The 26,334-nt window shown below is 48.1% G+C and overlaps 1 protein-coding gene across 1 annotated transcript in view; it reads left to right on the forward strand.

The window, feature by feature from the left end:
- The window catches only part of LOC144756240 (calcium-activated chloride channel regulator 1-like), a 705,782-nt gene that overhangs the window by 304,700 nt on the left and 374,748 nt on the right, over window positions 1-26,334 (forward strand). The window contains exon 4 of the mRNA XM_078645871.1: window positions 25,992-26,097. Within this exon, the coding sequence (XP_078501997.1) occupies window positions 25,992-26,097 (106 nt within the window). The remainder of the gene's footprint in view (window positions 1-25,991; window positions 26,098-26,334) is intronic.

Consider the following 26,334-nt stretch of genomic DNA (forward strand, 5'->3'; position numbering starts at 1 on the left):
TCCACACCACTGGAGTCAAGCTATCCAGGCTGAATGAAGGCTGATAGCCAGAAACCGGTCCTTGGATGCTTGATTCCGGTCTGGGAAAGACATGGCTTGGTAGTTCGGACTGGACTGTTCCCATGAGGCACAGGGTCAGAGCTGATTTGCATATAGCCAGTGTCTAACCCAGGGTGGTGTGGAGTGCAAAGTGCAAAAAACCGATGGATTTAGGCCCAGATCCTTGCACTGGGGTGAATGTATGACATTGTTCTACATTCTGTCCATCAACTGTGTTTTTTGCAATTTTCACCCCGAGTGGGCTGGGTATGCTCCGACGTGAGTCCCAGGCTCTCCACACCACTGGAGTCAAGCTATCCAGGCTGAATGAAGGCTGATAGCCAGAAACCGGTCCTTGGATGCTTTTTTTTTTTTTTTTAAACTTTATTTTTGTTGCAGGAAGTACACAAATTTCCCCAGCCCTGAAACAGTTTATCATTCAACCCCCGCGTCCATACATAATTTATATCTTGTCACACGGCCCTGCAGCCCACATCCCGGAGGCCGGGCGGCGTAGCTTTGATCGGTCCCCGAAGCATTTTGCATACTCATCCATTCAGGCTTTTCATATCACGGCAGATCCCTGCATTTTATACTTTTATCCCCTCCCCCCCCCAACCGTGTTCTGTAAAACCAAGAAAACATTCCCTAACTTGTAGCTTGCCACATCGTATCTTTCTTAGCACCTTAATGTGTAGTTCTTCATCCCCATATCCAGAGTCTCGCCCCCCACCACCCCACCCTCCCAACAGCACCTCTCAGCACATTACTTTGCACATCTCTTCGGCAGCCCATTGGCGCTGCTTATCCCCCCTATCCATGTCATTACGGGGTCGGTTTTGGTCTCCATCCATCCTTTTACCCACAATAACCAACCTATTCCATCTTACTGTCCCATTTCAAGACCATGATATTGTCTCCATTTGGCCCACACCTTTCTGAACTTCTTGGGGCAACCTCTTGCCTTATATGTCACTCTCTCTGCTACCATGTAGAGATCTAAACCCCTTCTCCATTTCTCTATCTCTGGCGTGTCTGTGGCTCCCCAGTGCTTCGCTATGTCCCTCTTAGCCACCACTAGTGCTAGTACCAGGAATATGAGTTGCGGGCGTGGCAGGTCCACCTCGTTTGTCATGCCCAGCAACGCTAACTTTGGGTCTCGTACCAACTCTATGCCCAGGACCTCCCCCAATTCCGTGAAGATGTGGGCCCAATATACTTGTATTTTGTCGCAGGACCATATGGTGTGATAGAAGTCCCCTCGTTGTTGCCGACATCTGAGGCACGTGGGGTCAGTTATTTTCCCAGTCTTAAGGAGACGCACTCTATCGAAATAGGTCCTATGAAGCACATTCAGCTGAATGAGCCGCAGCCGTGACTTGATCGCTACCTCCCGGGTTTGCATCAGGACCATCTCCCAATCCAAGTCTTCCATCTCCCCCACTTCCGCCTCCCATATCCCTCTCAGTTTCATTAAGTCACCCAACATGTTGTTCGTGAGTGTCTTGTATGTGAGGGAGACCGCCTGATGTACCATCTGTTCCTGAAGAAGTCTACCTTCTAGTGGCGCGTATTCCGGTATGTCCGCTAGTGTGACATTTTGGGCCCTCCACGCCTGTGCGAACTGGGTGTGTTTAAACAGTTGTGAATGATGCAATCCAAATTCTGTCTGTAGCATGTGGAACGATTTCAATTCACCCTTGCATATCACATCCCCAATATGTGAGATACCTATGTCGTCCCACCTCTGGAACCCCTTCAGTTTCTTTATTTCTGTCAGCCATTGGCAATGCCATAGCGGCGTCTGACGTGTCGGTCTCCCCTCCCATCCCATGCGTTTCCTGGCTTGTGTCCATGCCCTCAGCGTGATCATTGTTGCCGGTAGGAGCGACCTTCGCACCTTTCCCCCGTATAGGTAGTAAAGTATATTATGAGGTGACAGCTTATGCCTCTCCAGCGCATATGTCGGGTGATCTGCTGGGGCGTGTATCCAGTCATTTATGGGTGTCAGGTGTTCCGCCCAATAATACGCCTCTAGATTGGGCAGTGAGATCCCCCCACTCGTGGTTGCTTCCCCAGCCACAGGAACGAACGTAGGTCAGAATGTATTTTGGAGATTGTGGTTGCCGGGAGTGGGTAGTATTCATTCTGGAGTGCATAGAGGAACTTGGGGAGAGTAATCATTTTATACATGGCCGCCCTGCCTAGTAGGGTGAGCGGCAGTTGCCTCCATCTGGTCATGTCTTCAATTGCGTCCGTTGAGGAAAATTGAATTTTGCCTTGTCATGTGTCCCTACGTGTTCCCCATCCTATGTTATATGTGCATGATTAATATGCATATATCCCCTCTGTCCGAATAAAGACGCACCTATGGTTGTGTCCAAAGTTAGTATGTCAGTTATCCAGCCCCCCTGAAAGCAACGTGAATTAGACCTATGTTGCCATCGTCTTACATTGTGCACGTTAAAGTTATCGAGTTGCACCCGTTTCTAGGCCTCAAAGGGCCCGGACACCAGATTCAAGCTCCAAGTCTCCTGAAACCCTGCTCCGAGAGATGCAGCCCCCACCTGCATCCCTGACCCTTCACTTACTTTCTGCCGCGCAGTGCCCGGCCCGGCCTGGCTCTGTCTGCCTGCCTGCCAAGAATATGTTATGCCTACAGTTATCAGTCCAGCTCCTCGTCTTCACATTCCTAAGCTAGCGAACCGTATAAACATGCTCAGTTATAGTCTAGTCTTTATGTCTCCATGCAAGTGAATTACTGTATTAATATCCATAAAAGATTCATAGCACACGCAATACATGAAGAATATATGCATGCATCAGCCTTAGTGTCAAGTAGCTTTTGCCCTGTTAACTTTTAGATTCTATCAACATGTACTCTAAACAACAAGATACCAGATATGCCATAGGTACATGTCGTCCTGACATCCCAGACTTTAGTCTCCTCTTCTAGTGCGAGAGGTGAGCCCCCAGTTCTCCCCAGTTACACGTCATGGTCCGTTTGCGCGCACCACTAGGTTAAAGGTTCCAGCTGCCCAGGTAGCCCCCTCCATGTATCCACCCATTTCATGACACTTCTGTGACGTCTACATCACATGTCTTCGTGCACGCCCTGTACACGCCTTCTTGTTACGCCCATGTGTTCTTATCTTTCGCGACTGTTACAAGCTACGCCTACTGTATGCAATGTAATTGTACTGCTTTTCTATATATACTATGTAATGTTAATGAGACGTGGCAGCTGCCATCCCATTCCATGCCATTCTATTTCATTCCAGTACAGGCTGTCCCGTTCCTGTCCCTTCCCTTATGCCTGATTAAAGCCTGATCGACTCAGATACCTCGAATCTTGCCTCTTATTTATTGAGCTATCTGTTTTATATAGTATATTGAAAAATAGTACCGGTAATTAATTATTTATTTACCACATAATGGCGCCCGAATAGGGACAAGCCCCTTCCCCACGCGCCGGAGATACGACGCAGACCCCCTGACCCTTCTACATCTGTGACGGACCCCTACCGTGCACGTGCAGATATTTCTGCTTCGAGTTTCCCTCAGGCCCACGGAGGAGACGGAGACTGCGGTCCGGCATCCAGACGAGGCGGTGAGGAATGCGGTTCGTCCCGACCAGAGCCCAAGCCGAGAGTACAAGGTCCGAGGTATCCGGAGGCCCACCTGTAACCGAAGTTCCGAAGCATGCGTGGTCCGTAATTGCGTAGTGTGTAGCAGTAACCAGACGTCGTAGCAGTCCAGTCCAGTCCGAGGCCTTCCGTTCTTGCTGCCCGGTGAGTACCGTTGCTGGGGTAGTATCTAGACAGGGTCCTTAATTTGTCTCTGGTCCGATGGGTTTGGGTACACAGATCCAGTCCGAAGTGTCCACCTAGGTGGGTACGGTATGACGTGTCTCTTTTATGGGAACGGTATGTTCTGTACTGTTTTAGCAGTGCATCCAGTAATTCTAGTAAGTCTGTTCTCGAGAAGTTCAAGTATTATGTTTCAATGTATCAGGTAGTATTCTGTTCGAACTGTTATTAATGTGTTTTCTGATGTCGTGGTATGAGTGATTTGTTTTGCTATTCATTACTGTGTTTATCGTGTATTGTATTGTGTTCAAAATGCCTCTGTTCTCCAAGTTACGTCAGATAGGAACCCGGAAAGGGTTACTCGAAGAATCAGTTCCTGTCCCTCCCAGGGACAGTCCAGGACATTATATGTATCATAAGCATGGCTTAAGTGCCATATTGTATTTAGACTTATGGGTTGACTATACCAAGGATCTCGAAGAGAAATATAGATGGCCTGTTTCAGGTACATGGGATGCCGAGTGCATCATGAGAGTAGAAGAAGCATTATGGAAAAAGAAAGCCAGACAATCCCAGAAAGATGCCATAGAGTTATGGCGTAAAGAATCGCACAAAAGATCAGAAAAGGAATTCAGAAAAGCAGAATTAAGTAGGGAATCCTCAGAAAAAGCCCAAGAAAGGGAACTTCTAGAAGAAGGTGAACGAGTGAGAGCAGAACAGTCCGACAGACAGAGGAATGCCCTTATTAAAGGCATGTATCCTCTTCTTGCCGAGGGCTTGCCTAACGCAACCCCGGAAGTATCCAGTAATTTTCCGCCGCCATTGGTCCCGACTAAGCTACGTCATAAACCGACCGCAGCTGAAATTTTTCTTTCGTCCTATTTGGACGATACTGTCCCAGAATATGCAAATCCTATTCCGCCTGTTCAACCTCAGCACCCTGTTAATAATGTAATTCCTGTTCCTCCAGCCACTGGTCCCGGGAACCCTGTCCATGTGCCAGTACCCCCGGACCAGCCCACATTACGTGTGCCTGTTTTACCAGTCACTTTACCAGCACGCTCAGTATCAACTGACGATTCCAGTCCAGGGGGAGCGGCAGGAGGTGCTCCTACCACCCCGCCTCAAACAAAACGACTGACGCTGAGAGATGCAGCGTTACAGCGTACACCGAAAGTCTCTACATACGCAGCCCTCAAGAAATACCTTACAGATTGCATATATGATTCAGTGCCAGGCGAAGATCACATGATATTGTATTCAGTACGTTTACGACGAGTTGCCAGCTTTTTGGTTACTCTGCCAGATATGAAAGAATGTCTAGACAGAATATATCATTTTATCCGTACAGGGGACAATCCAGAAAGTATTCACGAGGCTATGGCACACAGAAAAGTCGAGATTCAAGGCATGATTTTACAGTTCCTGATTAACTGTTTAATAAGAGAACAAGATCATTCTGATAAAGACAAAGACGAAATGAAAGTCCTGACAAGGTGGAGTGACAATATAACAGATGGAAAACACAAGACACAAAATAGTATAGAATCTATGTACAGGAAAATCCGTAAGGAAATTCTAGAAATACATGAAAAAGAGAAAGCAAGGAGAATAACCGAGAAAGAGAATGACTCTTCAGACGAAGAGGTAGACACCGAGAATCCCTCCAGAATAGCGTATGTAGGTAGAACTAGATTTTCCGATAGACATTCCCGCCTAGACTACAAGAAAGCTTTTCCTCCTCCAGTACCAGAACAGTGTTCTCTTGAACAAGTGTTCCAGGTTACTGATAAAATTCTGAAACTACGAATGGATTATAGTGAGCTTAGTACCATGCATGAACAAGAACTAGCCCGATCAGCAGTTCGATGGTCTAGTGATTCCACCACATTTCCAGACGAAATGGTGGCCCAAATGTTCCTGAAACTGCCCCCAGCCGAGCAGCGTCTGGTGGGTATGTATATGATCCAGCACCTCATCACATTGTATGAGGATCAGCATTCTGATCCAGGTCCCTTGTATGATGTACTGAACGAGTTACTCCTAAACCGATGGAAAGGTCTAGGTACCGATTTAATTAATATCATTCTAGAACAGCGCCACAAATACAGAAAGTTCCTGACTCCGCATTTTGTTCCAGTTCCACCCCCAGTAAGAAAACCATGCTACATAGACAGACAGAATCCGTTGCGAGAAGTGCATCCAGTTAAGACAGAGGGGGGTGATCTCGAACGAGTATTTGTTTACACCCCTTTAACGAAAATAGAGTTACTAGAAATGAAAAAGTTAATACCCTGTCACGATAAAGATCCAGCAGGGTTCCACCGTGAATTAAAAGATATGCTCCGTATGGGAGAATACACGTATCCTGATATCATTAAAATGTTAAAGGTCCTGTTGCCTGCGGGCACATATGAAAAACTTAAAGAAAAAGAATGGGAGGTGGGAGAGAAAAAGATAGATTGGACCGCATTAGAAACTGAAGATAACACACGAGTACCAGGTACCGGTCTTGGGGAAAAAGCTAAAGCATTGCCCGAACTGTTAATACAAGTCTTGCCAAGATTACTAGCCACGAAAAAGGAAGATTGGGATGCCATCTCAGCCTGTAAACAGAAACAAGATGAAGACACTAGTGATTTTTATTCTAGATTTGAGAAATGTTTCATTATTAATAGTGGTCTGAAAACAAGTAGTGAATCGTATCCACACCTTTTTGTTACTAAGTTAGTTGAGAATTCCTTGCCACAAGTCAAAAATAGAGTACTGAAAGTCGAGAGTACCTGGCAAGCTAATACTCCGTCACAGATGCTCCAGATGCTACAATATCACCAGAACAGAATCAGGGAAGAACAAGAACACGAAAGGAGACGTATGAAAGATACGAAAATGAAAGTACTAGTTGCACAGTCTGTTCCGCCAGACAGTCAGAAGAGGGGTACGAATCAGACTAGTCATTCTGCAGTTCCCGTTAAAGGGACATGCAATTACTGTAAACAGCCAGGTCACTATATAAATGAATGTGCAGTTCTGAAACACAACATAGCTACTGGTAAGACAAAAGAGAGACCACGTCCGCCTAGACAGGAACACGTTCCGCAGAATACCCAGACACCGCAGAACGCACAACAGACAGTTACAGTACCGCAGCCTATAGCTGCCACACAACACGTTACACCGCAAATGTATCAGTGTGCACAGTCAGATTACCCAGAATATCAGCAGTATTCATGAAACCGCCTAGAGAGGGAGGTTGGCTTGCCTCTCATCGAGGTTCCTGTAGATCAAGAGGGTCCCTATGTACATAGTCAAGTATTAGGGAAAGACAGAAAGTTTCTGATTAATACAGGGGCAAGTAGGACTACCATCAGTCATGACGAGGTTCCAGGGGCTCCGCTCTCAGGCTCAAGAAATGTTTCCCTTGGATTTTCAGGAAAGCCTATTGTTAATGAAATATCGAAACCAGTTTCCCTAGAAGTTGGTCCATTGTCCCGAACTACAGACTTGTTACTCACGAAATCATGTCCAGAAAATTTGTTAGGTATCAAAACCCTGAAAGAGTTAGGTGCAGTAATTTGCTGCTCCCCAGAAGGAATAAGACTGTTTTTGCGTGATTTTAAAGGTCATTATGTGTTACGTGATTTTGATCCAAGATTGCAGAATGTACCACAGCATTTATGGGCGCAAGGTCCAACTGATGTAGGTTGTATGCACATTACACCGTATCGTGTCACTCTGAAGCAAGGTGTTGTATTACCACGAATCCGACAGTACAAATTGCCACCTGAGGCTGTAGCAGCCTTATCCAAAATTATTGACGAGCTCATTGCTCAAGGAGTAGTTGTAGAAACTGACTCCAATGTATGTAATTCTCCTATCATTCCGATTTTAAAACGTACTGATCCAAATGCACCTCCAGTTTATCGATTAGTGATTGACCTTCGAGAACTTAATAAATGTATCATACCCCAGTACCCAGTGGTCCCAGATATTTCTTCCCTATTGACTGCCATTGATTCTGAAGCCACGTTCTTTACTGTTATTGATCTCAAGAACGCATTCTTTAGTGTCCCCATTCATCCAGACAGCCAGTTTCTTTTCGGTTTCTGTTTAAATGGAAGAAGCTATAAATTTACACGAGCTCCTCAAGGTTTCACAGAAAGTCCTAGTATTTACAGTCAAGCACTTAAAAGACAACTAGACAATATCCGCATGCCAACTGACACTGCCCTGCTCCAGTATGTCGATGATCTGTTAATCACAGCCCGTTCTGAACGTGACTGCGAACGTGCGTCACTGACAGTCTTGTATTTTCTAGCCGAGATGGGACACAAGGTGTCCCCTTCGAAGCTACAGTTCTGTGTCCAGCAAGTGGTCTACCTTGGACACTTATTGTCCAAGAGGGGTAGAGAGTTGACACCTGACCGTATCCAGTTAATAGCACATCTTCCACAGCCCAAGACACAGAAGGAGGTACGAGCTTTTATCAGCCTCACTTCTTACTGCAGACAATGGATCCCTCAGTATGCATTTCTAGCCAAGCCACTGATACAGTTAACGACACAGGAGGCAGCCACATCGACTGTCCTCCCTTGGACCCAAGAACATACACTTGTTTTCAATGAATTAAAGAAAGCCTTATGCCAAGCACCTGTTCTAGCAACACCGAACTACAGTAAGCCTTTTACACTGTTTGTCACTGAACGTGATGGTACAGCATTATCTGTTCTCACACAAGATCAAGCAGGACAATACAAGCCATGTGCTTATTTTTCTAGCACATTAGATCCAGTAGCCCAGGCTTTGCCTGCGTGCCTCAAGTCAGTTGCAGCCACAGCTCTAGCTATCAGACAAAGTGATTCCATAGTGTTAGGACACTCACTGACAGTACAAGTTCCACACTCCGTGGAAGTTCTTTTAAACCGAACACAGACACAACACCTGACAATTGCACGCTTAACAGGATATGAACTGACACTGTTTCAGCCACACATAGAAATCAGACGCTGCAACATTTTAAATCCTGCAACACTGTTACCCTCAGTTACTTCAAGCCCTGCCACACATGACTGTGTGGAAGTTGTTAACACCATGACAAAGCCAAGACAAGACCTGACAGACATTGCATTACCTGATCCAGACCTTACACTTTATGTGGATGGTTCATGTATGAGAACAAGTACAGGAGAACTAGTAGCCGCGTATGCAGTGACTACTGAGACCGAAGTTATAGAAACACATCGTATCGACACCCTGTCTGCTCAAGCAGCAGAGCTCATTGCTCTGACTCAAGCCTGCATACGAGCCAAGAACCTGAAAGTAAACATATACACAGATTCACGTTATGCATTCGGAGTCGTACACGACTTTGGAGTACTTTGGCAAGAAAGAGGTTTCATGACCTCTCATGGAACCAAGATTCAGCATGGCCCCCTCATTCAAGCTCTGTTAGATGCAATACATTTACCGACAGCTATCGCCATTATGAAGTGCAAAGCACATACGAAAGTTACTGACATCATTTCCCAGGGTAACGACCTGGCAGATCGAACAGCCAAGCTTACAGCTCAGACTCCAGACATTCCAGTTAACATGACAAAGACAGACGTTCCAGTTCAGACAACTTGTATGACAGTTAAGGACCCTACACAAGACGTACTAGATATACAGTCACATGCTACCCCAGAAGAAATCAAGAAATGGTCTGAACAAGGAGGGGTCCAGACAGATCAAGGATGGTTGACGAAGGGAAAAGCCACATGGTTTCTCCCCGACTCAATGGTTCAAGTCATTATTAATACCGCACATAGTCCAGCACATTTAGGAGAAAAAGCCATGTTAGACAGCATTCAGAACCTCTGGTTTAACAAGCATTTACGAGCAGCCGCTAAGCAGAAAGTGCGTACCTGCATGATCTGTTGTCAGTTCAATCCAGGTAAAAGTGTTCCGGTGGAACAAGGTGGATTCCATCCTCCTGACCACCCTTTTGAAGTCCTCCAGATGGATTATATTCAGATGGAGCGATGTCGAGGTTTCAAGTATGTCCTCGTAGTTGTATGCGCTTTGTCCAGATGGACAGAAGCATATTCAGTTCCAGATTACACTGCCGCGACCACTGCCAGGCAGTTGGTTCGTGAGTATTTCCCTCGTTATGGTTTGCCGAGAGTCGTGTATTCAGACAACGGCCAGCCATTCTCATCTGAACTCATGAAACAAGTATCTCTTCTGTTAGGGTACCAGTGGAAGTTCCACTGTGTACGACACCCCGAAGCAGCTGGTCTAGTTGAGAGACATAATCAGACATTGAAAATCCGCATTGCAAAAGTTTGCGCAGAGAAAGGCGTAGATTGGTTGGTAGCACTGCCAGTCGCCCTTTTCTATATGAGAATGGTTGCACACTCCCGTTCAGGTCTGTCCCCTTTTGAGGTCGTCTTCGGCCGTCCTCCAAACATGTGGGGTACCCCTATGCCCCGAAAGATTACTGATGTTTCCAGTAATATGCTGACAGATTACCTAGCTTCCTTGATGTCTGCCCTGCACTCTTGTCGTTCACAGGTCGCCGCTGCCTTTCCAGACAACACCCAGGTGAAACCGCATGAAGTCGTTCCTGGTGACCTAGTGCTTATAAGGAATTTTGATCGTTCAAGTCCGCTGGAGCCCCGCTGGAAGGAACCCAAGTTGGTTCTCCTAACAACAAGGACTGCCGTGAAGATCGAGGGTCGAAAAGGCTGGCTGCACTCCAGCCACGTCAAGAAATTCCATGGACTCAGACCAAAGACTCTTTTCAAAGACTGCCCCGTTCTCAAGGACTGCCCAGATACAGACTCTAAACTTCCCCTGTTAGAGAAAACTCCGCAGCAGGAGTATAAATTAAAGTTGAGGTCTAGCAAGTCAGACAGTTTAATTGTTTAAGTCCCTCTCGGGTGAAGCGGTTAGACAGGTTCCTGACATGTATGAGATAGACCCCCATAGTGAGAGAGATAGACGAAAGCTCAAAAAAAAATGTCCTATTGCAAGTCTCTCCGAAGTCGATGCATTATTTCCTTAATTATATTGTTCTCTCTGAGTCTCACGGTTACAGGCATAAGTTATGTTTTACATGTATTTTTTCCTCCTATTGTTTCACATGTACATTTTTCCTCTAATGTTACAGTAGAGCACACTTTTAGTGAACTTCCTCCTCACGAGTTATCCTATCGTCTTGCCATGCGCAATAACACTTTTATCCGAATGTTACATTATTCACACCAGACCGGCAATGCCACTAATTGCTGGGTATGTGGTCGACTCCCCCCTTTCCAGACACCGAAGGGAGTTCTGCCACTCTTTCCTTATCCGTTTTCACACAATGGTTTGTGTGGAGCATGGTCCACATTAACGTCATCCACAAACGATATGTCCCTTCTGAATAGAACATGTTTCCCAGACAAGGACAGTTTCCCCCACAGAACAGGTCTAGATCTTGAAAATGAAGTATATGATCTAGGTAATTATTCCTCGAATTTCATGATTTTGAATGTTCAGTCCGAGACTGCTCCAGACTCGCCTTCTATAACAGTTCTACCAGTGAAAGGCGAATTATGTGTCAGAAAGAATGGTTCCGTACATCTAGGACACAGTGATTGTACTACTGTGGTCGAGTATAGTGACAGTGGGAAATCTATTTTCAAAGCCTCACGTCATTCTTATTTTATCTGTGGTCAGACCGCATATATACGCCTGCCCCTCGATTGGGATGGAACATGTTATATTGCCTTCCTACTGCCACCAGTTTTCCTAGCCCCATCCGATTATCACAGAAATACACATCTAGTACACGTTAGACATAGAAGGGAGATCGAGTCTCCAATTGTCGATCAAACTGAAACTGCCTTAGAACAGTATACAGACTTCAATAAAGGTTTCTTTTTCTTCATAGGTCCTGTCCAGAATAGTAAGTTAATACGTAGGTTAACCAGAACCCTTGAAGCAGTAGTGAATGAGACTACTTCTGCCCTAGGTAACTTAACAGAGGAGCAATCTGCTATGCGTTTTGTCGTTCTTCAAAACCGCCTCGTCCTTGACGTCATACTGGCCGATAGGGGCGGAGCTTGTAGAGTCATCGGATCTAGTTGCTGCATTTTCATTCCTAATAACGCACCGTCTGTATATTCAGCTATAACCAGACTTCATAAAATAGCCCATCAGTTACACCAAGATCCAGGCACCTGGACATGGTACGGTTGGCTCTGGAGTATAATATCTGCCTGGGGATGGAAAGTATTGTCATTCCTAGGTATAGCAGTAATGATCATATTCAGTTGCTGCCTTTGTTTACAATGTGGCCCTGCGATTTGCGGCTTGTGCGCCACTTCCTGTATTCCTAGTCCAAAGTCCCGTTCCAAGAAGACTAGAGACGAGCAAATGATGCTATATGAACAGATAGATGGTATCATGAACATTGATGTTTCCTGATGGAAACGTAGGGTCAAGGAGGGAATGAGGAAAATTGAATTTTGCCTTGTCATGTGTCCCTACGTGTTCCCCATCCTATGTTATATGTGCATGATTAATATGTATATATCCCCTCTGTCCGAATAAAGACGCACCTATGGTTGTGTCCAACGTTAGTTATCCAGCCCCCCCTGAAAGCAACGTGAATTAGACCTATGTTGCCATCGTCTTACATTGTGCACGTTAAAGTTATCGAGTTGCACCCGTTTCTAGGCCTCAAAGGGCCCGGACACCAGATTCAAGCTCCAAGTCTCCTGAAACCCTGCTCCGAGAGATGCAGCCCCCACCTGCATCCCTGACCCTTCACTTACTTTCTGCCGCGCAGTGCCCGGCCCGGCCTGGCTCTGTCTGCCTGCCTGCCAAGAATATGTTATGCCTACAGTTATCAGTCCAGCTCCTCGTCTTCACATTCCTAAGCTAGCGAACCGTATAAACATGCTCAGTTATAGTCTAGTCTTTATGTCTCCATGCAAGTAAATTACTGTATTAATATCCATAGAAGATTCATAGCACACGCAATACATGAAGAATATATGCATGCATCAGCCTTAGTGTCGAGTAGCTTTTGCCCTGTTAACTTTTAGATTCTATCAACATGTACTCTAAACAACAAGATACCAGATATGCCATAGGTACATGTCATCCTGACATCCCAGACTTTAGTCTCCTCTTCTAGTGCGAGAGGTGAGCCCCCAGTTCTCCCCAGTTACACGTCATGGTCCGTTTGCGCGCACCACTAGGTTAAAGGTTCCAGCTGCCCAGGTAGCCCCCTCCATGTATCCACCCATTTCATGACACTTCTGTGACGTCTACATCACATGTCTTTGTGCACGCCCTGTACACGCCTTCTTGTTACGCCCATGTGTTCTTATCTTTCGCGACTGTTACAAGCTACGCCTACTGTATGCAATGTAATTGTACTGCTTTTCTATATATACTATGTAATGTTAATGAGACGTGGCAGCTGCCATCCCATTCCATGCCATTCTATTTCATTCCAGTACAGGCTGTCCCGTTCCTGTCCCTTCCCTTATGCCTGATTAAAGCCTGATCGACTCAGATACCTCGAATCTTGCCTCTTATTTATTGAGCTATCTGTTTTATATAGTATATTGAAAAATAGTACCGGTAATTAATTATTTATTTACCACACCGTCATAATGCGTTCTACGTTATTGCGGAATGAAAGCGCCCTATCTAGAGTGATATATATGCCCAGGTACTGAAAACCATCTGTGGTAGTGAGCAGCTGCTCGGGTAGGGCCCCCCAATTGTCCGCCCCCTGTGGATCGTATAGAACTGACTTATTCCAATTGATGGTGTGACCCGCCCTCGCTCCAAAGCCATCCAGTTCCCTGAACAGCGCCGGGACCGAGCTCTCGGGTTTGGTAATGTACAGTAGCACGTCATCGGCGTACAATGATATTTTTTCTTGTGTTCCCCCTAACTTGTCCGACGCGAAGCCACTGATGTCTGGGTTTTGCCTGACCCTGGCCGCCAGGACTTCGATCGTTAGCGTAAATAGGAGGGGGGACAGTGGGCACCCCTGTCTCGTTCCTCTGGAGACCTGGAACTCTCGGGATAGCCGGCCATTCACCCTGACACGTGCTTTTGGTGCCGTGTATAATAGCCTTATCCATCCCTGGAATTTTGGGCCTAGGCCGAACCGCTGTAACACCGCCATGAGAAAGGGCCAGTGTACTGCATCGAACGCTTTTTCAGCGTCCAGTGATAGAAACCAGTGGGGTTCCTCTCTGTCCTTAACTTCTTGGAGCAAATTGTGTGTGCGTCTAAGGTTCAGCTTAGTCGCTCTGTCTGGTAGGAATCCAGATTGGTCCGAGTGTATGAGATCTGGAAGCACCGATCTCAGGCGTACCGCCAAGACCGTTGCTAGAATTTTCACCTCCATGTTTAGGAGATAGATGGGGCGGTATGAGGCACACTCGTCCCTGGGCTTTCCCTGTTTGTAGATCGGGACTATAGTGGCCAATGTGAGGTCCGGTGGGAGGCGGCCTTCCTGGTAGGAAGCAGCGTATAGGGCTTTGAGGTGGCGCGCCAATAGATCCGATGTGCGCTTAAAAAATTCCGCTGGGAACCCATTTGGCCCCGGCGTCTTCCCTGTTTTAAGTTTGTTTCTGGCATCCGATATCTTGTCGAGTGTGATTTCCGCCTCTAGCGGTGAGCTGGTGTCGGCAGTTAGTGTAGGTAAATCGACCCCTCCCATGTACTGAAGTGCCTCTTCGTCCGTCCCGAGTTCCCGTGCCGTGTAGAAGCGTGCGTAGTGAGACGCAAAAGCGTCGGCTATCTCCCGTTCAGTATTTACCAGGTCTCCGTCTAACTTTCTAACCTGTTCCACCCATCTTGCTGCCCTCTCCTTCCTGCTTAACCAAGCTAGGAGTTTGCCCGACTTGTCACCTATGTCGTATAACCGATGGAGAGTTGCCAGTGATTGTGTCCTTGCCTCGTTAGAGACTATCTCCCTATACTCCCGCTGTTTGTCTAGCAGTCGTCTCAGAGTATTCTCCTCTTTGTGTGTCTGATATTCCTCCTCTAAGTGCAGTATTGTGGTTTCTAGTTCCGTTGTCTCTGCAAGTTGATTCCTCCGTACTGCCCTCAACCTACTCTGCACCCTGTCCCGGAGGACCGGTTTCAGTGCCTCCCAGAAGGTTGACCCGGAGTCGACTGAGCCTTCGTTCTCTGCCACGTAGACTTTAATGTCGGCCCTAAGTCCTTGTGCTATCTCCGGCTTTTGGAGGTCCCAGGCTGCCAGACGCCATTCTGAGCCTCCCTTTCCCCTTTCTGCCCCCACCTTTGCGTACAATGGCGAGTGATCTGAGATTCCCCTTGCTTTATACGCCACCTCGTCGCCCGCCGCGAGGTATTGCCTAGCTATAAATATGTAATCCAATCTTGAGAATACTCTATGTGCCCCAGAATAGAAGGAGTATGCCTCTTGGGTAGGGTGTCGCTACCGCCAGACGTCCGTGAAACCCAGGTTGGTCATGTGTTGCGAGAGCGCTGTCGGTGCCCCCCCTCTGCGGGCTGGCCCTGTGCGGTCTAGCTCCTCTGACATTACGTCGTTAAAGTCTCCTCCCACGTGTCTGCTGTCTCTAGGAGGATAGAAGCGATCGCTTTGAGTGTTCGCGCCTGAAGTTTCGGTGGGGCATATACCGAGATCACTGTGTATGTTTGACTCTTCCACACTCCCTGTACCCCTGCATATGTGCCCTGTGGGTCGCTCCATGTGCGTGTCGTGTTGAACAGAAATGATTTATTAATCAGCACAGCTACAACCCTCAAATCGGTTGTGTATCCCGCGTGTGCCAGGACCGTGTATCTCCCTCTTGCTATAAATGCACATTTCTCACCTCTTAGGTGTGTCTCTTGTAGGAGGACAAAGTCCGGAGCCACCCTCTTGATATATGCGTTTACCAGCCCCCTCTTTATTCTAGAACCCAGGCCGTTGACATTCCATGTGAGGAGTGACACCCCCCTGCCTTCCTGTGGTGGGTCAGTTAGTGTACCTGCCATGGTGTGGAGTGACTCCTATGTTCCGTGGATATCCAGGATATGTGCCAATAGTGGTTCTTCAGCTCGTACGATCGTGGCCGCCCCCCCTGTCTCCCCCCCTGCCCCAACTTGTTGAATTCTTTCCCCCCCCCGCATCCCCCCCTCCCCACCTCCCTCCCCATCCAGGCTCATCCCCCCAGAGGGCCGAGCTTTCAGTAGGAGTCGGTCTGTCGCCCACCCTCTCCCTCCCGCTATTCAGTTATTTCTCACTGTTCCCACCCCGGCAGGATGCAGTATAGTACTTTAGCCGGGTGTCGCGCCCAGGCGCAACTTTGGTCAAGATCTGAAACCTAAAAGAAAAAGCCTTAAACTGACAACAGAAACCCAAATAAAATAAGAAAGAAAGAAGCAAAGGGGTAGTGACAACTTGCGTGCCGCCGTCCTCCCCGGCCGACGTCTCCATTAGTCCACTTCAGCAGTATTCAAGAGTGCGAGTCTTGTGTTGACGTTTCTGCCCCACTCATCTTGTCGGAGTTCTCCTGCTCCAGGCTGTGTATCTCAGTCACTAGGGGGTGAACAGAACTCTGATGACTGGTCAGGTCGTCTGCCTCGGCATCCGAGTCTCTGAGTTCAATACAGTCTTCGTCGTCTCCTTCCGAGCAGGTCTGTTTGCGATCCCCCCGAAGTCGCCGGCCCCTGTGCCAGAGGCCCCCGGGGATTCCGATCTCCCCCTTCTGCCTCCTGCAGATGCGTGTGCACGATATGGGGTTCCCGTGGTGCGAGTGTATGTCCTTCTGGATTTCCCTCTCTGTTGTTTAGGCAGGCCCCATTGTGTCTTTGCTCTCACGACTTTGTCCAGTTCCCCGCGACCAGCCGTTTCCCTGCCGTTGAAGATCGGTCTCTCCTCGAGCCACTGCCAGGCGTCCTCCGGGTGGTTAAAGAAGATTGCTTTTTCCTTGTAGATGACTTTGAGTTTTGCCGGGAAGAGCAGCATGTAGGTAATGTTCATGGATCTGAGTTTAGTCTTTACCGAGTCAAAGGAGCGTCTCTGTTTCTGTACCTCCTGACTGTAATCCGGGAAGATCATGATGTTAGTGTTCTCCAGCCGGATGTCTCCTAGTCTCCTCGCTTCCCTCAAGATCAAGTCCCTATCTGCAAAGTTGAGGAAGCGTGCGATCACCGGCCTGGGTCTCGCACCCTCCAGAGGTTTCGCCAGTAGTGCTCTGTGAGCTCTTTCAATCACGAAGCTTGATCAGAATTGTGCCCCTGGGAAGGGTTCCTTGAGCCAAGTGTGTAGGAACGCCGACATATTTGTCCCCTCAATTCCTTCTCGAAAGCCTACAAATCGCAGGTTGTTGCGACGTGCCCTGTTTTCGGCATCGTCCACCTTCCATATCAGTTATCTGTGCGATGCTTGGAGTTCTGCCATCTCCTTCCGGACCGTGGTGATCGCGTCCTCCGCTTCTCCGATGCGTGATTCTGTCTCCGTCACTCTGGCCGAGAGGTTCCTGAAGTCCTGGCGCAGGAGAGTGACCTCCGATCCCACCTCGCCAATCTTGACCTCCAGCGCCGCCCGCGATTCTTGAATGTCCGTTCTTGACGCCTGAATCGCTGCGAGTAGGATCCCAGTGTCAACGGGGCCCTCAGGTGGTGCGTCCGGGTTCCCCCTGGCCTGCCGTGGCGCCGCAAAATTGTCCATAGGGCCTTGTTTCGGCGGTCTGGGTGGCGGGGGGTTTTTCCCCATTATTGCTGAGGTGGTTCGGTACTGCAAGGGAATAGGGGTGCACGACCCACCGTGCTAGTGGTGTGGTGGCGATCTTCCCCCTGTCCCCACCTGTGTCCGTGGGGGCCCGGTGTTACTGCCAATCCCCTCCCTCTGAGCGTTACTTTCGCTGCCAGGTGATCGCGGCTGTCCTCCAGGCGCACCCTGGCTAGTGCAGCCGTTAGCGTAGGTCGGTTCCGCAGCTACCAGTCTTATTGTTTTGCTGTTGGTCTCTGAGAGATGAAGTTATGGTGGGCCGCCATGCAATAGAGGTGTCCGCGACTTTCACCACCCCCCTGCGTGTGGATCTCTGCTACTAAACTGCTTCGCCCCAGCTTCTGTCTCAGGATGATGTGTGGAGGGGGGGGGGTGCAGCGATACGTGGCAGCTCCGTCGCTGCGTGACCCCGGGTATGTCCCTTCCTGGGATCGGATTGTGTCCCGGACCTCCGGCCCGTCCAAAAGGGCAAGGCTCCCTTCACCCAGGGGGGGGGCTGTTCTACGCCTGTGTGCTCAGTCACGGGTGACGGGTTGTGGGGTATCCCCTCCTCTGTGGCCTCTGTGTCGGTCGATACGGGGGACTGGGCCTCCGCCTATTCCCTGACTCACAGGCTGCACAGTGTCTTTCTGGCTCCAGCGTCGCTATCTCCCGAGCTGGTCAGCTGCGGCCGCGGGTTCTCCTCGTGGTGGTGTGCAGCACTGGCATCTGCCACCCAGCTCCGCCACCCCTCGCTGCCCCAAGAGTGGTGGACTTGTCGGGGGTGTGCGACCTACCGCCTCCACATTCGGCTCTTCGGGGTCACTCACTTCCTCGCGTGCTCTCTCCGGACCAGGCTAGACCCCATCTGGTGCTGACCTCCGTGCTGTGGATGGCCGGCAGAGTGCTATGGCCGCCATCTTGGTAAAGTATTCACCGGGCTGCAAGGGGCTCCACACCTTTGTCCGCCGCCCTCCCGGTGGCCTCACTGGGTGTCCCTCGCACAGCGGTGGGGTGCTGTCTTGCCGGATGCCACCACTGTGGTCCGCCCACCGCGGCCGCCGAGTCACTCCGCCACTTTGGTGAAAGGCGCGCGCGAACCGGCTTACCGCGTATGCCTCTGTTGGGTCGTGGGATCTGCTCTGTGGAGTCGGAGTCCCTTCAGCAGCCGCTGCAGCAGGACCGCTCGTCGGCTCTTCGATTCGCGCTCCCGGTCGGCGCCCCCAGTGTCCTCACTGCAGCCCGGCTCGATGTCCAGGGCAGTCCGCCATCTTGTGGTGGGATGTCGGGCACCGGTATCCCGCAGAGCCTGGGGTCGTCGTTACGCTAGGTGCGGTACCCCGCTGTCCAAGCACCGCAGGATTGAGCCGTCCCTGGATCGGTGGCACAGAACCTGTGGCGCTCTCCTCTGCCTCCCGGACACAGATCTCACTGTGGGGCCGCCATGTTGCTCCGCTGGGTCGTCCCCCGGCCGCCGATAGAAACTCCGATTGTAGGGCTCTGGAATCGTCAAAACCTCCCGCAGTCTCGCACACTTGCCTCTGGGCTATCCGCCACACGTTTCTTGGCGATTTGGTGATCAGTGGCAATATTTAACGTCGGATTTTGTTCTTGTCGGCCGGGAGCTTCCGGACCACACGTCTAACACGGCATGCTGTTGGCCACGCCCCCCCGGTCCTTGGATGCTTGATTCCGGTCTGGGAAAGACATGGCTTGGTAGTTCGGACTGGACTGTTCCCATGAGGCACAGGGTCAGAGCTGATTTGCATATAGCCAGTGTCTAACCCAGGGTGGTGTGGAGTGCAAAAAAACGATGGTTTTAGGCCCAGATCCTTGCACTGGGGTGAATTTATGACATTGTTCTACATTCTGTCCATCAACTGTGTTTTTTGCAATTTTCACCCCGAGTGGGCTGGGTATGCTCAGACGTGAGTCCCAGGCTCTCCACGCCACTGGAGTCAAGCTATCCAGGCTGAATGAAGGCTGATAGCCAGAAATCGGTCCTTGGATGCTTGATTCCGGTCTGGGAAAGACATGGCTTGGTAGTTCGGACTGGACTGTTCCCATGAGGCACAGGGTCAGAGCTGATTTGCATATAGCCAGTGTCTAACCCAGGGTGGTGTGGAGTGTAAAAAAACTATGGATTTAGGCCCAGATCCTTGCACTGGGGTGAATGTATGACATTGTTCTACATTCTGTCCATCAACTGTGTTTTTTGCAATTTTCACCCCGAGTGGGCTGGGTATGCTCAGACGTGAGTCCCAGGCTCTCCACACCACTGGAGTCAAGCTATCCAGGCTGAATGAAGGCTGATAGCCAGAAACCGGTCCTTGGATGCTTGATTCCGGTCTGGGAAAGACATGGCTTGGTAGTTCGGACTGGACTGTTCCCATGAGGCACAGGGTCAGAGATGATTTGCATATAGCCAGTGTCTAACCCAGGGTGGTGTGGAGTGCAAAGTGCAAAAAAACGATGGATTTAGGCCCAGATCCTTGCACTGGGGTGAATGTATGACATTGTTCTACATTCTGTCCATCAACTGTGTTTTTTGCAATTTTCACCCCGAGTGGGCTGGGTATGCTCAGACGTGAGTCCCAGGCTCTCCACACCACTGGAGTCAAGCTATCCAGGCTGAATGAAGGCTGATAGCCAGAAACCGGTCCTTGGATGCTTGATTCCGGTCTGGGAAAGACATGGCTTGGTAGTTCGGACTGGACTGTTCCCATGAGGCACAGGGTCAGAGCTGATTTGCATATAGCCAGTGTCTAACCCAGGGTGGTGTGGAGTGCAAAAAAATGATGGATTTAGGCCCAGATCCTTGCACTGGGGTGAATGTATGAAATTGTTCTACATTCTGTCCATCAACTGTGTTTTTTGCAATTTTCACCCCGAGTGGGCTGGGTATGCTCAGACGTGAGTCCCAGGCTCTCCACACCACTGGAGTCAAGCTATCCAGGCTGAATGAAGGCTGATAGCCAGAAACCAGTCCTTGGATGCTTGATTCCGGTCTGGGAAAGACATGGCTTGGTAGTTCGGACTGGACTGTTCCCATGAGGCACAGGGTCAGAGCTGATTTGCATATAGCCAGTGTCTAACCCAGAGTGGTGTGGAGTGCAAAAAAACGATGGATTTAGGCCCAGATCCTTGCACTGGGGTGAATGTATGACATTGTTCTACATTCTGTCCATCAACTGTGTTTTTTGCAATTTTCACCCCGAGTGGGCTGGGTATGCTCAGACGTGAGTCCCAGGCTCTCCACACCACTGGAGTCAAGCTATCCAGGCTGAATGAAGGCTGATAGCCAGATACCGGTCCTTGGATGCCTGATTCCGGTCTGGGAAAGACATGGCTTGGTAGTTCGGACTGGACTGTTCCCATGAGGCACAGGGTCAGAGCTGATTTGCATATAGCCAGTGTCTAACCCAGGGTGGTGTGGAGTGCAAAAAAACGATGGATTTAGGCCCAGATCCTTGCACTGGGGTGAATGTATGACATTGTTCTACATTCTGTCCATCAACTGTGTTTTTTGCATCAGTGATTTTGGGAGCATCTTAGTAATGCACAGTATGTGGTAACCCTGAGCAGCAACCTCCCAAGGAAGCACTGACATCCAGCACAGCCTCTCCAAGTCTGTCCACTGTGCGACCCATTCCCCACAGCCCACATACCCAAGTATAGCTCCAGGGGGGTCAAATGTCCCTAGAGTGCGATCTTACCGGCATGAACTCCCAGTAAACAGTTAGATTGTCTTGACAGTGTGCTGTAATCTTTAAGCCAGGCATACTCCTGTGGGACAGGGCGACAGCCCCAATGCATTGCCACCGCCTCTTAGGTAGCAATAGCAGGATCACAGTCACTTCCAGCCACTCTGAGGGTCTCTCCTTAACATATCCCAACAGTGCAACTCAGGACACACATATTAGATGCAGGTCAAAGATCTCGTCAATAGTACCAAAAACAACTTGCCAGAACCCCCCCTCTCCCAGAAAGTCCCAGGCTGAGTGTAGAAAATAGGAGCATAGTGCTGCACATTGAATGCAGTGCATGTTGTCTAGGAGACCCATCTTCTGTAGGCGTTCTGGTTGTGATACAAAACGAGACCGCACTGGAGAGCAGCAGAAGCGCCACCGCTCATCTGAGATGAGGATGTCAAGTGCATCAGGCCACCCCTTCTGAGCGCTAGGTGTACTCACCTGGGGTGTAGCTTGCCTATGAACATATATTCTAGTGATGAGCCTGCACAGGGATGGATTCACGAGGAAGGCCTCGAGGGTCCAAACAGTGGATGACGCTGCAGGAAATGCTATGAAGCCCACAAATAATTGCTCTCAGTATGTGAGCTTACATAGGAACATCCTGTCCATTTAGAGCCTTCTGTGGTGTGACGAAGGAGCTCTCTGGGTAAACATCACTCATGCTTGTAAGGTGCAGCTTGCGCAATCTGGTGCCTGTCCCAGCATCATGTGTGACTGGTAATGCAGGATAGCCTATCAATGGGATGGAAGGGCAAAAGAGGACATCCATGTGGGCTATCTTTCTCAGCTTGTCCCACACCTGTACCAAACATCTTGCAGTGTCAAGCCTAACCTTGAGGCGCATTAGTGTCTTGAACAGTGCCATACGCAGGAGGTTTGGAGCTGGATGATCGTGTTCGGCTGCTGTGTGGGTCAGAAATAGGACAGAGTACAGCCAATAGTTTGTAAGGTGTGGTTGTGTGCTGAAGTAGTAAAGGTCCCTATCTGGTGCTGCCAGCCCACCCTGCTCAAATGGATGTGTGAGGACTGTGGTAAATAAAATATTACCCTGGCATAATTTCTAGGCATTAAGAATTAGCATGTATCAAATGAGAGGCAGAGAGTCCGTGGTGTCCAAGTTAAAAGGGCTTTATTCCAATACTCGAGTTAAGGGAGAATCTGTTCCATCTCCACTGAGGATCAGGAAGGGTCTTCTAACATTTAATAACAATGAACAACATATATATGTTTTACTCCTTGTACATAGGGAGGAGGAGCGCTCGAGGCAGAACAAGACAGAAAATGAGATAAGAGCATGTAGGCGTACATGAGGGTGTACACTTGATGAGTCATAGGTAGGTGATAGGTAGGTGTCATAGGTGGGTGGTACACAGAGGAGGAGTTGGATAGCTAGCTGGAACTATGCCCTACTTGTGTGTGCAACTTGAGCATGACGTGCAATTGACGTGTAACTGGGAGGAGAGTTGACTTTCAGCCAGTAGAGAACCTTCAGTGTCAGGGCGACCAGCACATCTGGTACTATCTGATATCTTGAGTCTGGGATGTGTTATCTGAAGCAAAGGTTGCTCATCACTAAGAATCAGAAAGGGCATATATTTCTTTGTGCATTGCATGGGGCTGTGAGCTTTTCTACAGATGCAAGTACTGTAATTTCATTTAAACAGAGACAGAGAGGCTGGGCCCTATCTGTGCAGACGGGTTCTGTTTACCCTCTTAACCGGGCAGGAATGTGATTCTGTATAGCAAGCTGATAACTATTTTGCAAAACACTGTCTTGGCAACCCTTGCTGGGCCCTTTTCGGCTGAGCTAGAAGTATGCGAGGTCAGGGATACGTAACTGTAGCTTTCAGAGTGTCTGAGCCATGAAAAACCCTTAATTCAGAAAATGGCTCAGGGTGAACCACAAAAAGGGTTCATTACGATATTTATTTAAAAGTGCACAATGCAAATACATGGGCCTTCATGTTAGCTTAACGTTTGGGAAACTTGATGACAGGCACCTTAATGCAGGACGTGATTGCAGAGGCCTTGTGATTCAGGCCACTAAGAGAAATATGCATGTGTGACATGCACATACATGTAACATAGGGTATACGTAGGGGGCATCTTGGTCAGGCAAAATGTCATTTTCCTCAGGACCTTCCTAGCAATTCTGGATTGTTTTTCAGCCCATGCCAGTGCCACCAGGAGTGAACAGAGGCAGCGACTAAAGTATAGTGGCAGAGGACGTGGTGGAGTAATAAACAGGTAGAGAAATTTGGGTGGAACCACCATCTTTGTCAGGGCCAGTCTACTGGCCATAGAGAGTGGGAGCTTCTTCCAGGCATCTACCTGTACCACCAGCCAGTCTATCAGGTGGCCATAGCTGGAGCACCATAGAGTGGATTGCAGCATAGCCAGACTCCAAGAAACTTAATTGGCTCAGTTGCCCGCCGTAGTGGGACCTCTGAGGTCACCTCATGGGTTGCCACAGTGAGAGTAAAATCACTGACTTAGCCCAATTGATGAAAATTCCAGATAGTTGACCAAATCTGGTGAATTCCCTAATAAATGAGTCTAAATTGTCATGGGGGTGTTTGACGTACAAGGTGACATCATCTGCATACAAAGAAGCCTGCATCAATCGGGTCGTGAAGGCCAGGCCACGGTGGGAGTGCCCTAAGGGCTGTTTAGGGCCAATGAGTGAAATATATATTAAAAAGAAAGGTTTAGGCCCAGAAAAAGGTTTTTTTTCAGGTCGAAGAGGCAGTTTAAAACTGCACACACCGTTGCAATGGCAGGCCTTAGGCATGTTTAGAAAGGCTATTTAGCTTGGTGGCACAATACATGCTGCAGACCTACTAGCAGCATTTCATTTACAGGGCCTGGGTACATGTAATACCACTTTACAACTTCACCATGTTTAAGCAGAGAGTACAAGCACTTTAGCACTGGTAAAGTTTGCAGAGTCCTAAAGCCAACAAACACGGGTTCAGAAAACAGGGTGAAGGTAAACATTTTGGGGATGACCCTGCAGAAGGGCCAAGTCCAAAACTAATGTTTCTTTTTTTAACTAAATGTTGTTTGTATCTATATATTTTCTTTTTTTACTGTATTATTCTTTAGACTTTTGTTCCACAGAACACGTATCTCTTTGGATCGTAGTACTGTTAAGGCTAAGCTACCAAAGGAGAGTCAAGGTTTATCATTGTGTGTCCATTTATGTAAGCGGAGCAAGAGGTCATCCACACCCTACATCAATAATGTGACTTCTCTTTCACTTCAACCTGCCAGTTGTATTCTCTGTATGGATAGTCCCATGTCTGCACAGAGCATTCCCTTTGCAAATCAGAGAATAGTTCCTAAACCTACCCCTCCCTACCCAGTTCTTCTGTGAAGACGATATTTAAAGACCACTGGCACCCTGCCAAACACATCTATGAGAGTCTCCTGCTGTATTCCCTTCTTAAATCTGCCATGCCCATACTGGGCAGGGTTCCCTGCTACCCACTGCAGCAGCGGACGTCCCATTTACCGTGAATGAGGTGGGTGGATTGTGCTCTGCATGAAGCACCTTACGTTATGCTCCCCATTGCAGGAATTAGCATTCACTTTTAACTCACATGCAATAAATCCTGAAAATGTGTAACTGTATTTATTTGCTTGTTGTGCATAGCTATTGGCACCTGTAGCTCCAGTGCTCTGTACATAGTTTAACAGATGCAATACAAAGTACTACAAGTAGGTTTTCGGGCAACATCTCAGAATGATGAGGGTCTTAAATATATGTAGAAATGGTGATGTGATAATATGCAGATCTATTTGGCACACTTGCATCATGAAGGGTGAGGGATTGGTGTGGAGAGGGACATTTTAGCTTCTCTCTAAAAGATAAAGTTAACATACCTTTGCTCTGTACGGAAGAATGTTTGAGTGGTTGGGGAACCATGAATGAGCAGCATCTAGAAAGGATTATATTTTGTTAGGGGATTTCTATTAGCATTGTATTTTAAATTCTACTTAACTCCTAATTTTTAGTGAGCAGGTGTATCAGGTGCAACAATTTTCTCAGAAATATATAAAACCGCACACTCTTGATTTGTCTCACTGAGATCCCTGCTTCCTCTACTCATGTCTGAGCATGGTAAGCAGTCCCATTCAGTAAGCAGAGGATGCCTGTAGTAGAGCTGTAGAGACCCTTCTGTACATTTCCCATTTAGAGTTGAAAGAAAGCTCACCTGTAGAGGAATATGGACATATTTTCACAGAGCGACGGAGAGTGTGTAGTAAGGAGAAGAAACAAGCTACACTCACCATTCAAAGACAGAGGGCCTGAATTAAAGCTTGGCTATTGGGATACTCCATCAAAAACATGGAGAATATCCTGTCCTCTCTACGATTAGTGCATTTTATACTGTGGCACGTGTTATACTTGTAATATTTGTCATATTTTTGACAGAGTAACGCATCCACCAGACTCTAAATCATGCCATTAATTATTACCTAGTGTAAACTTTCTAAATATGCAAAACTGACTCACCCCTTGTCACTTAGCTACATCATGCCCTTTAGAAATCATTTGTACTCTGTTCCCTTCTTTGTCAGTTACATACTTGAATGTACACGGGCATGCGTTAAGTCATAAATATTCATTCTTTTCTTCCACAGGGAGAGTCTTTGTCCATGAATGGGCTCACCTTCGATGGGGTGTTTTCGATGAATACAACAATGACAGACCATTCTACATATCTGGAAATCAAGTAGAAGCCACAAGGTAACATTCTGTCGCCCTACTGCACTGTGTAAAAATGCACTTAGGAAGGAAACACTTTCATTAAGGTCACCTCTCACAGTGCTCTATCTCTTTTTTAACAACTTTCTTTTTTAATCATAGTAACAAGTGAGATAGCATACAATAAGGTTAATACAATCTTTTAAGGGGCTTTTCAGCAGAGGATGGAGTGCATGGGATGGCATGTAAAAATTTTAAAAATTTATAAAATTTATAAAA

Source organism: Lissotriton helveticus, chromosome 1_1 (genome assembly GCF_964261635.1).
Source record: "Lissotriton helveticus chromosome 1_1, aLisHel1.1, whole genome shotgun sequence".
In the NCBI taxonomy this organism is placed as follows: domain Eukaryota; kingdom Metazoa; phylum Chordata; class Amphibia; order Caudata; family Salamandridae; genus Lissotriton; species Lissotriton helveticus.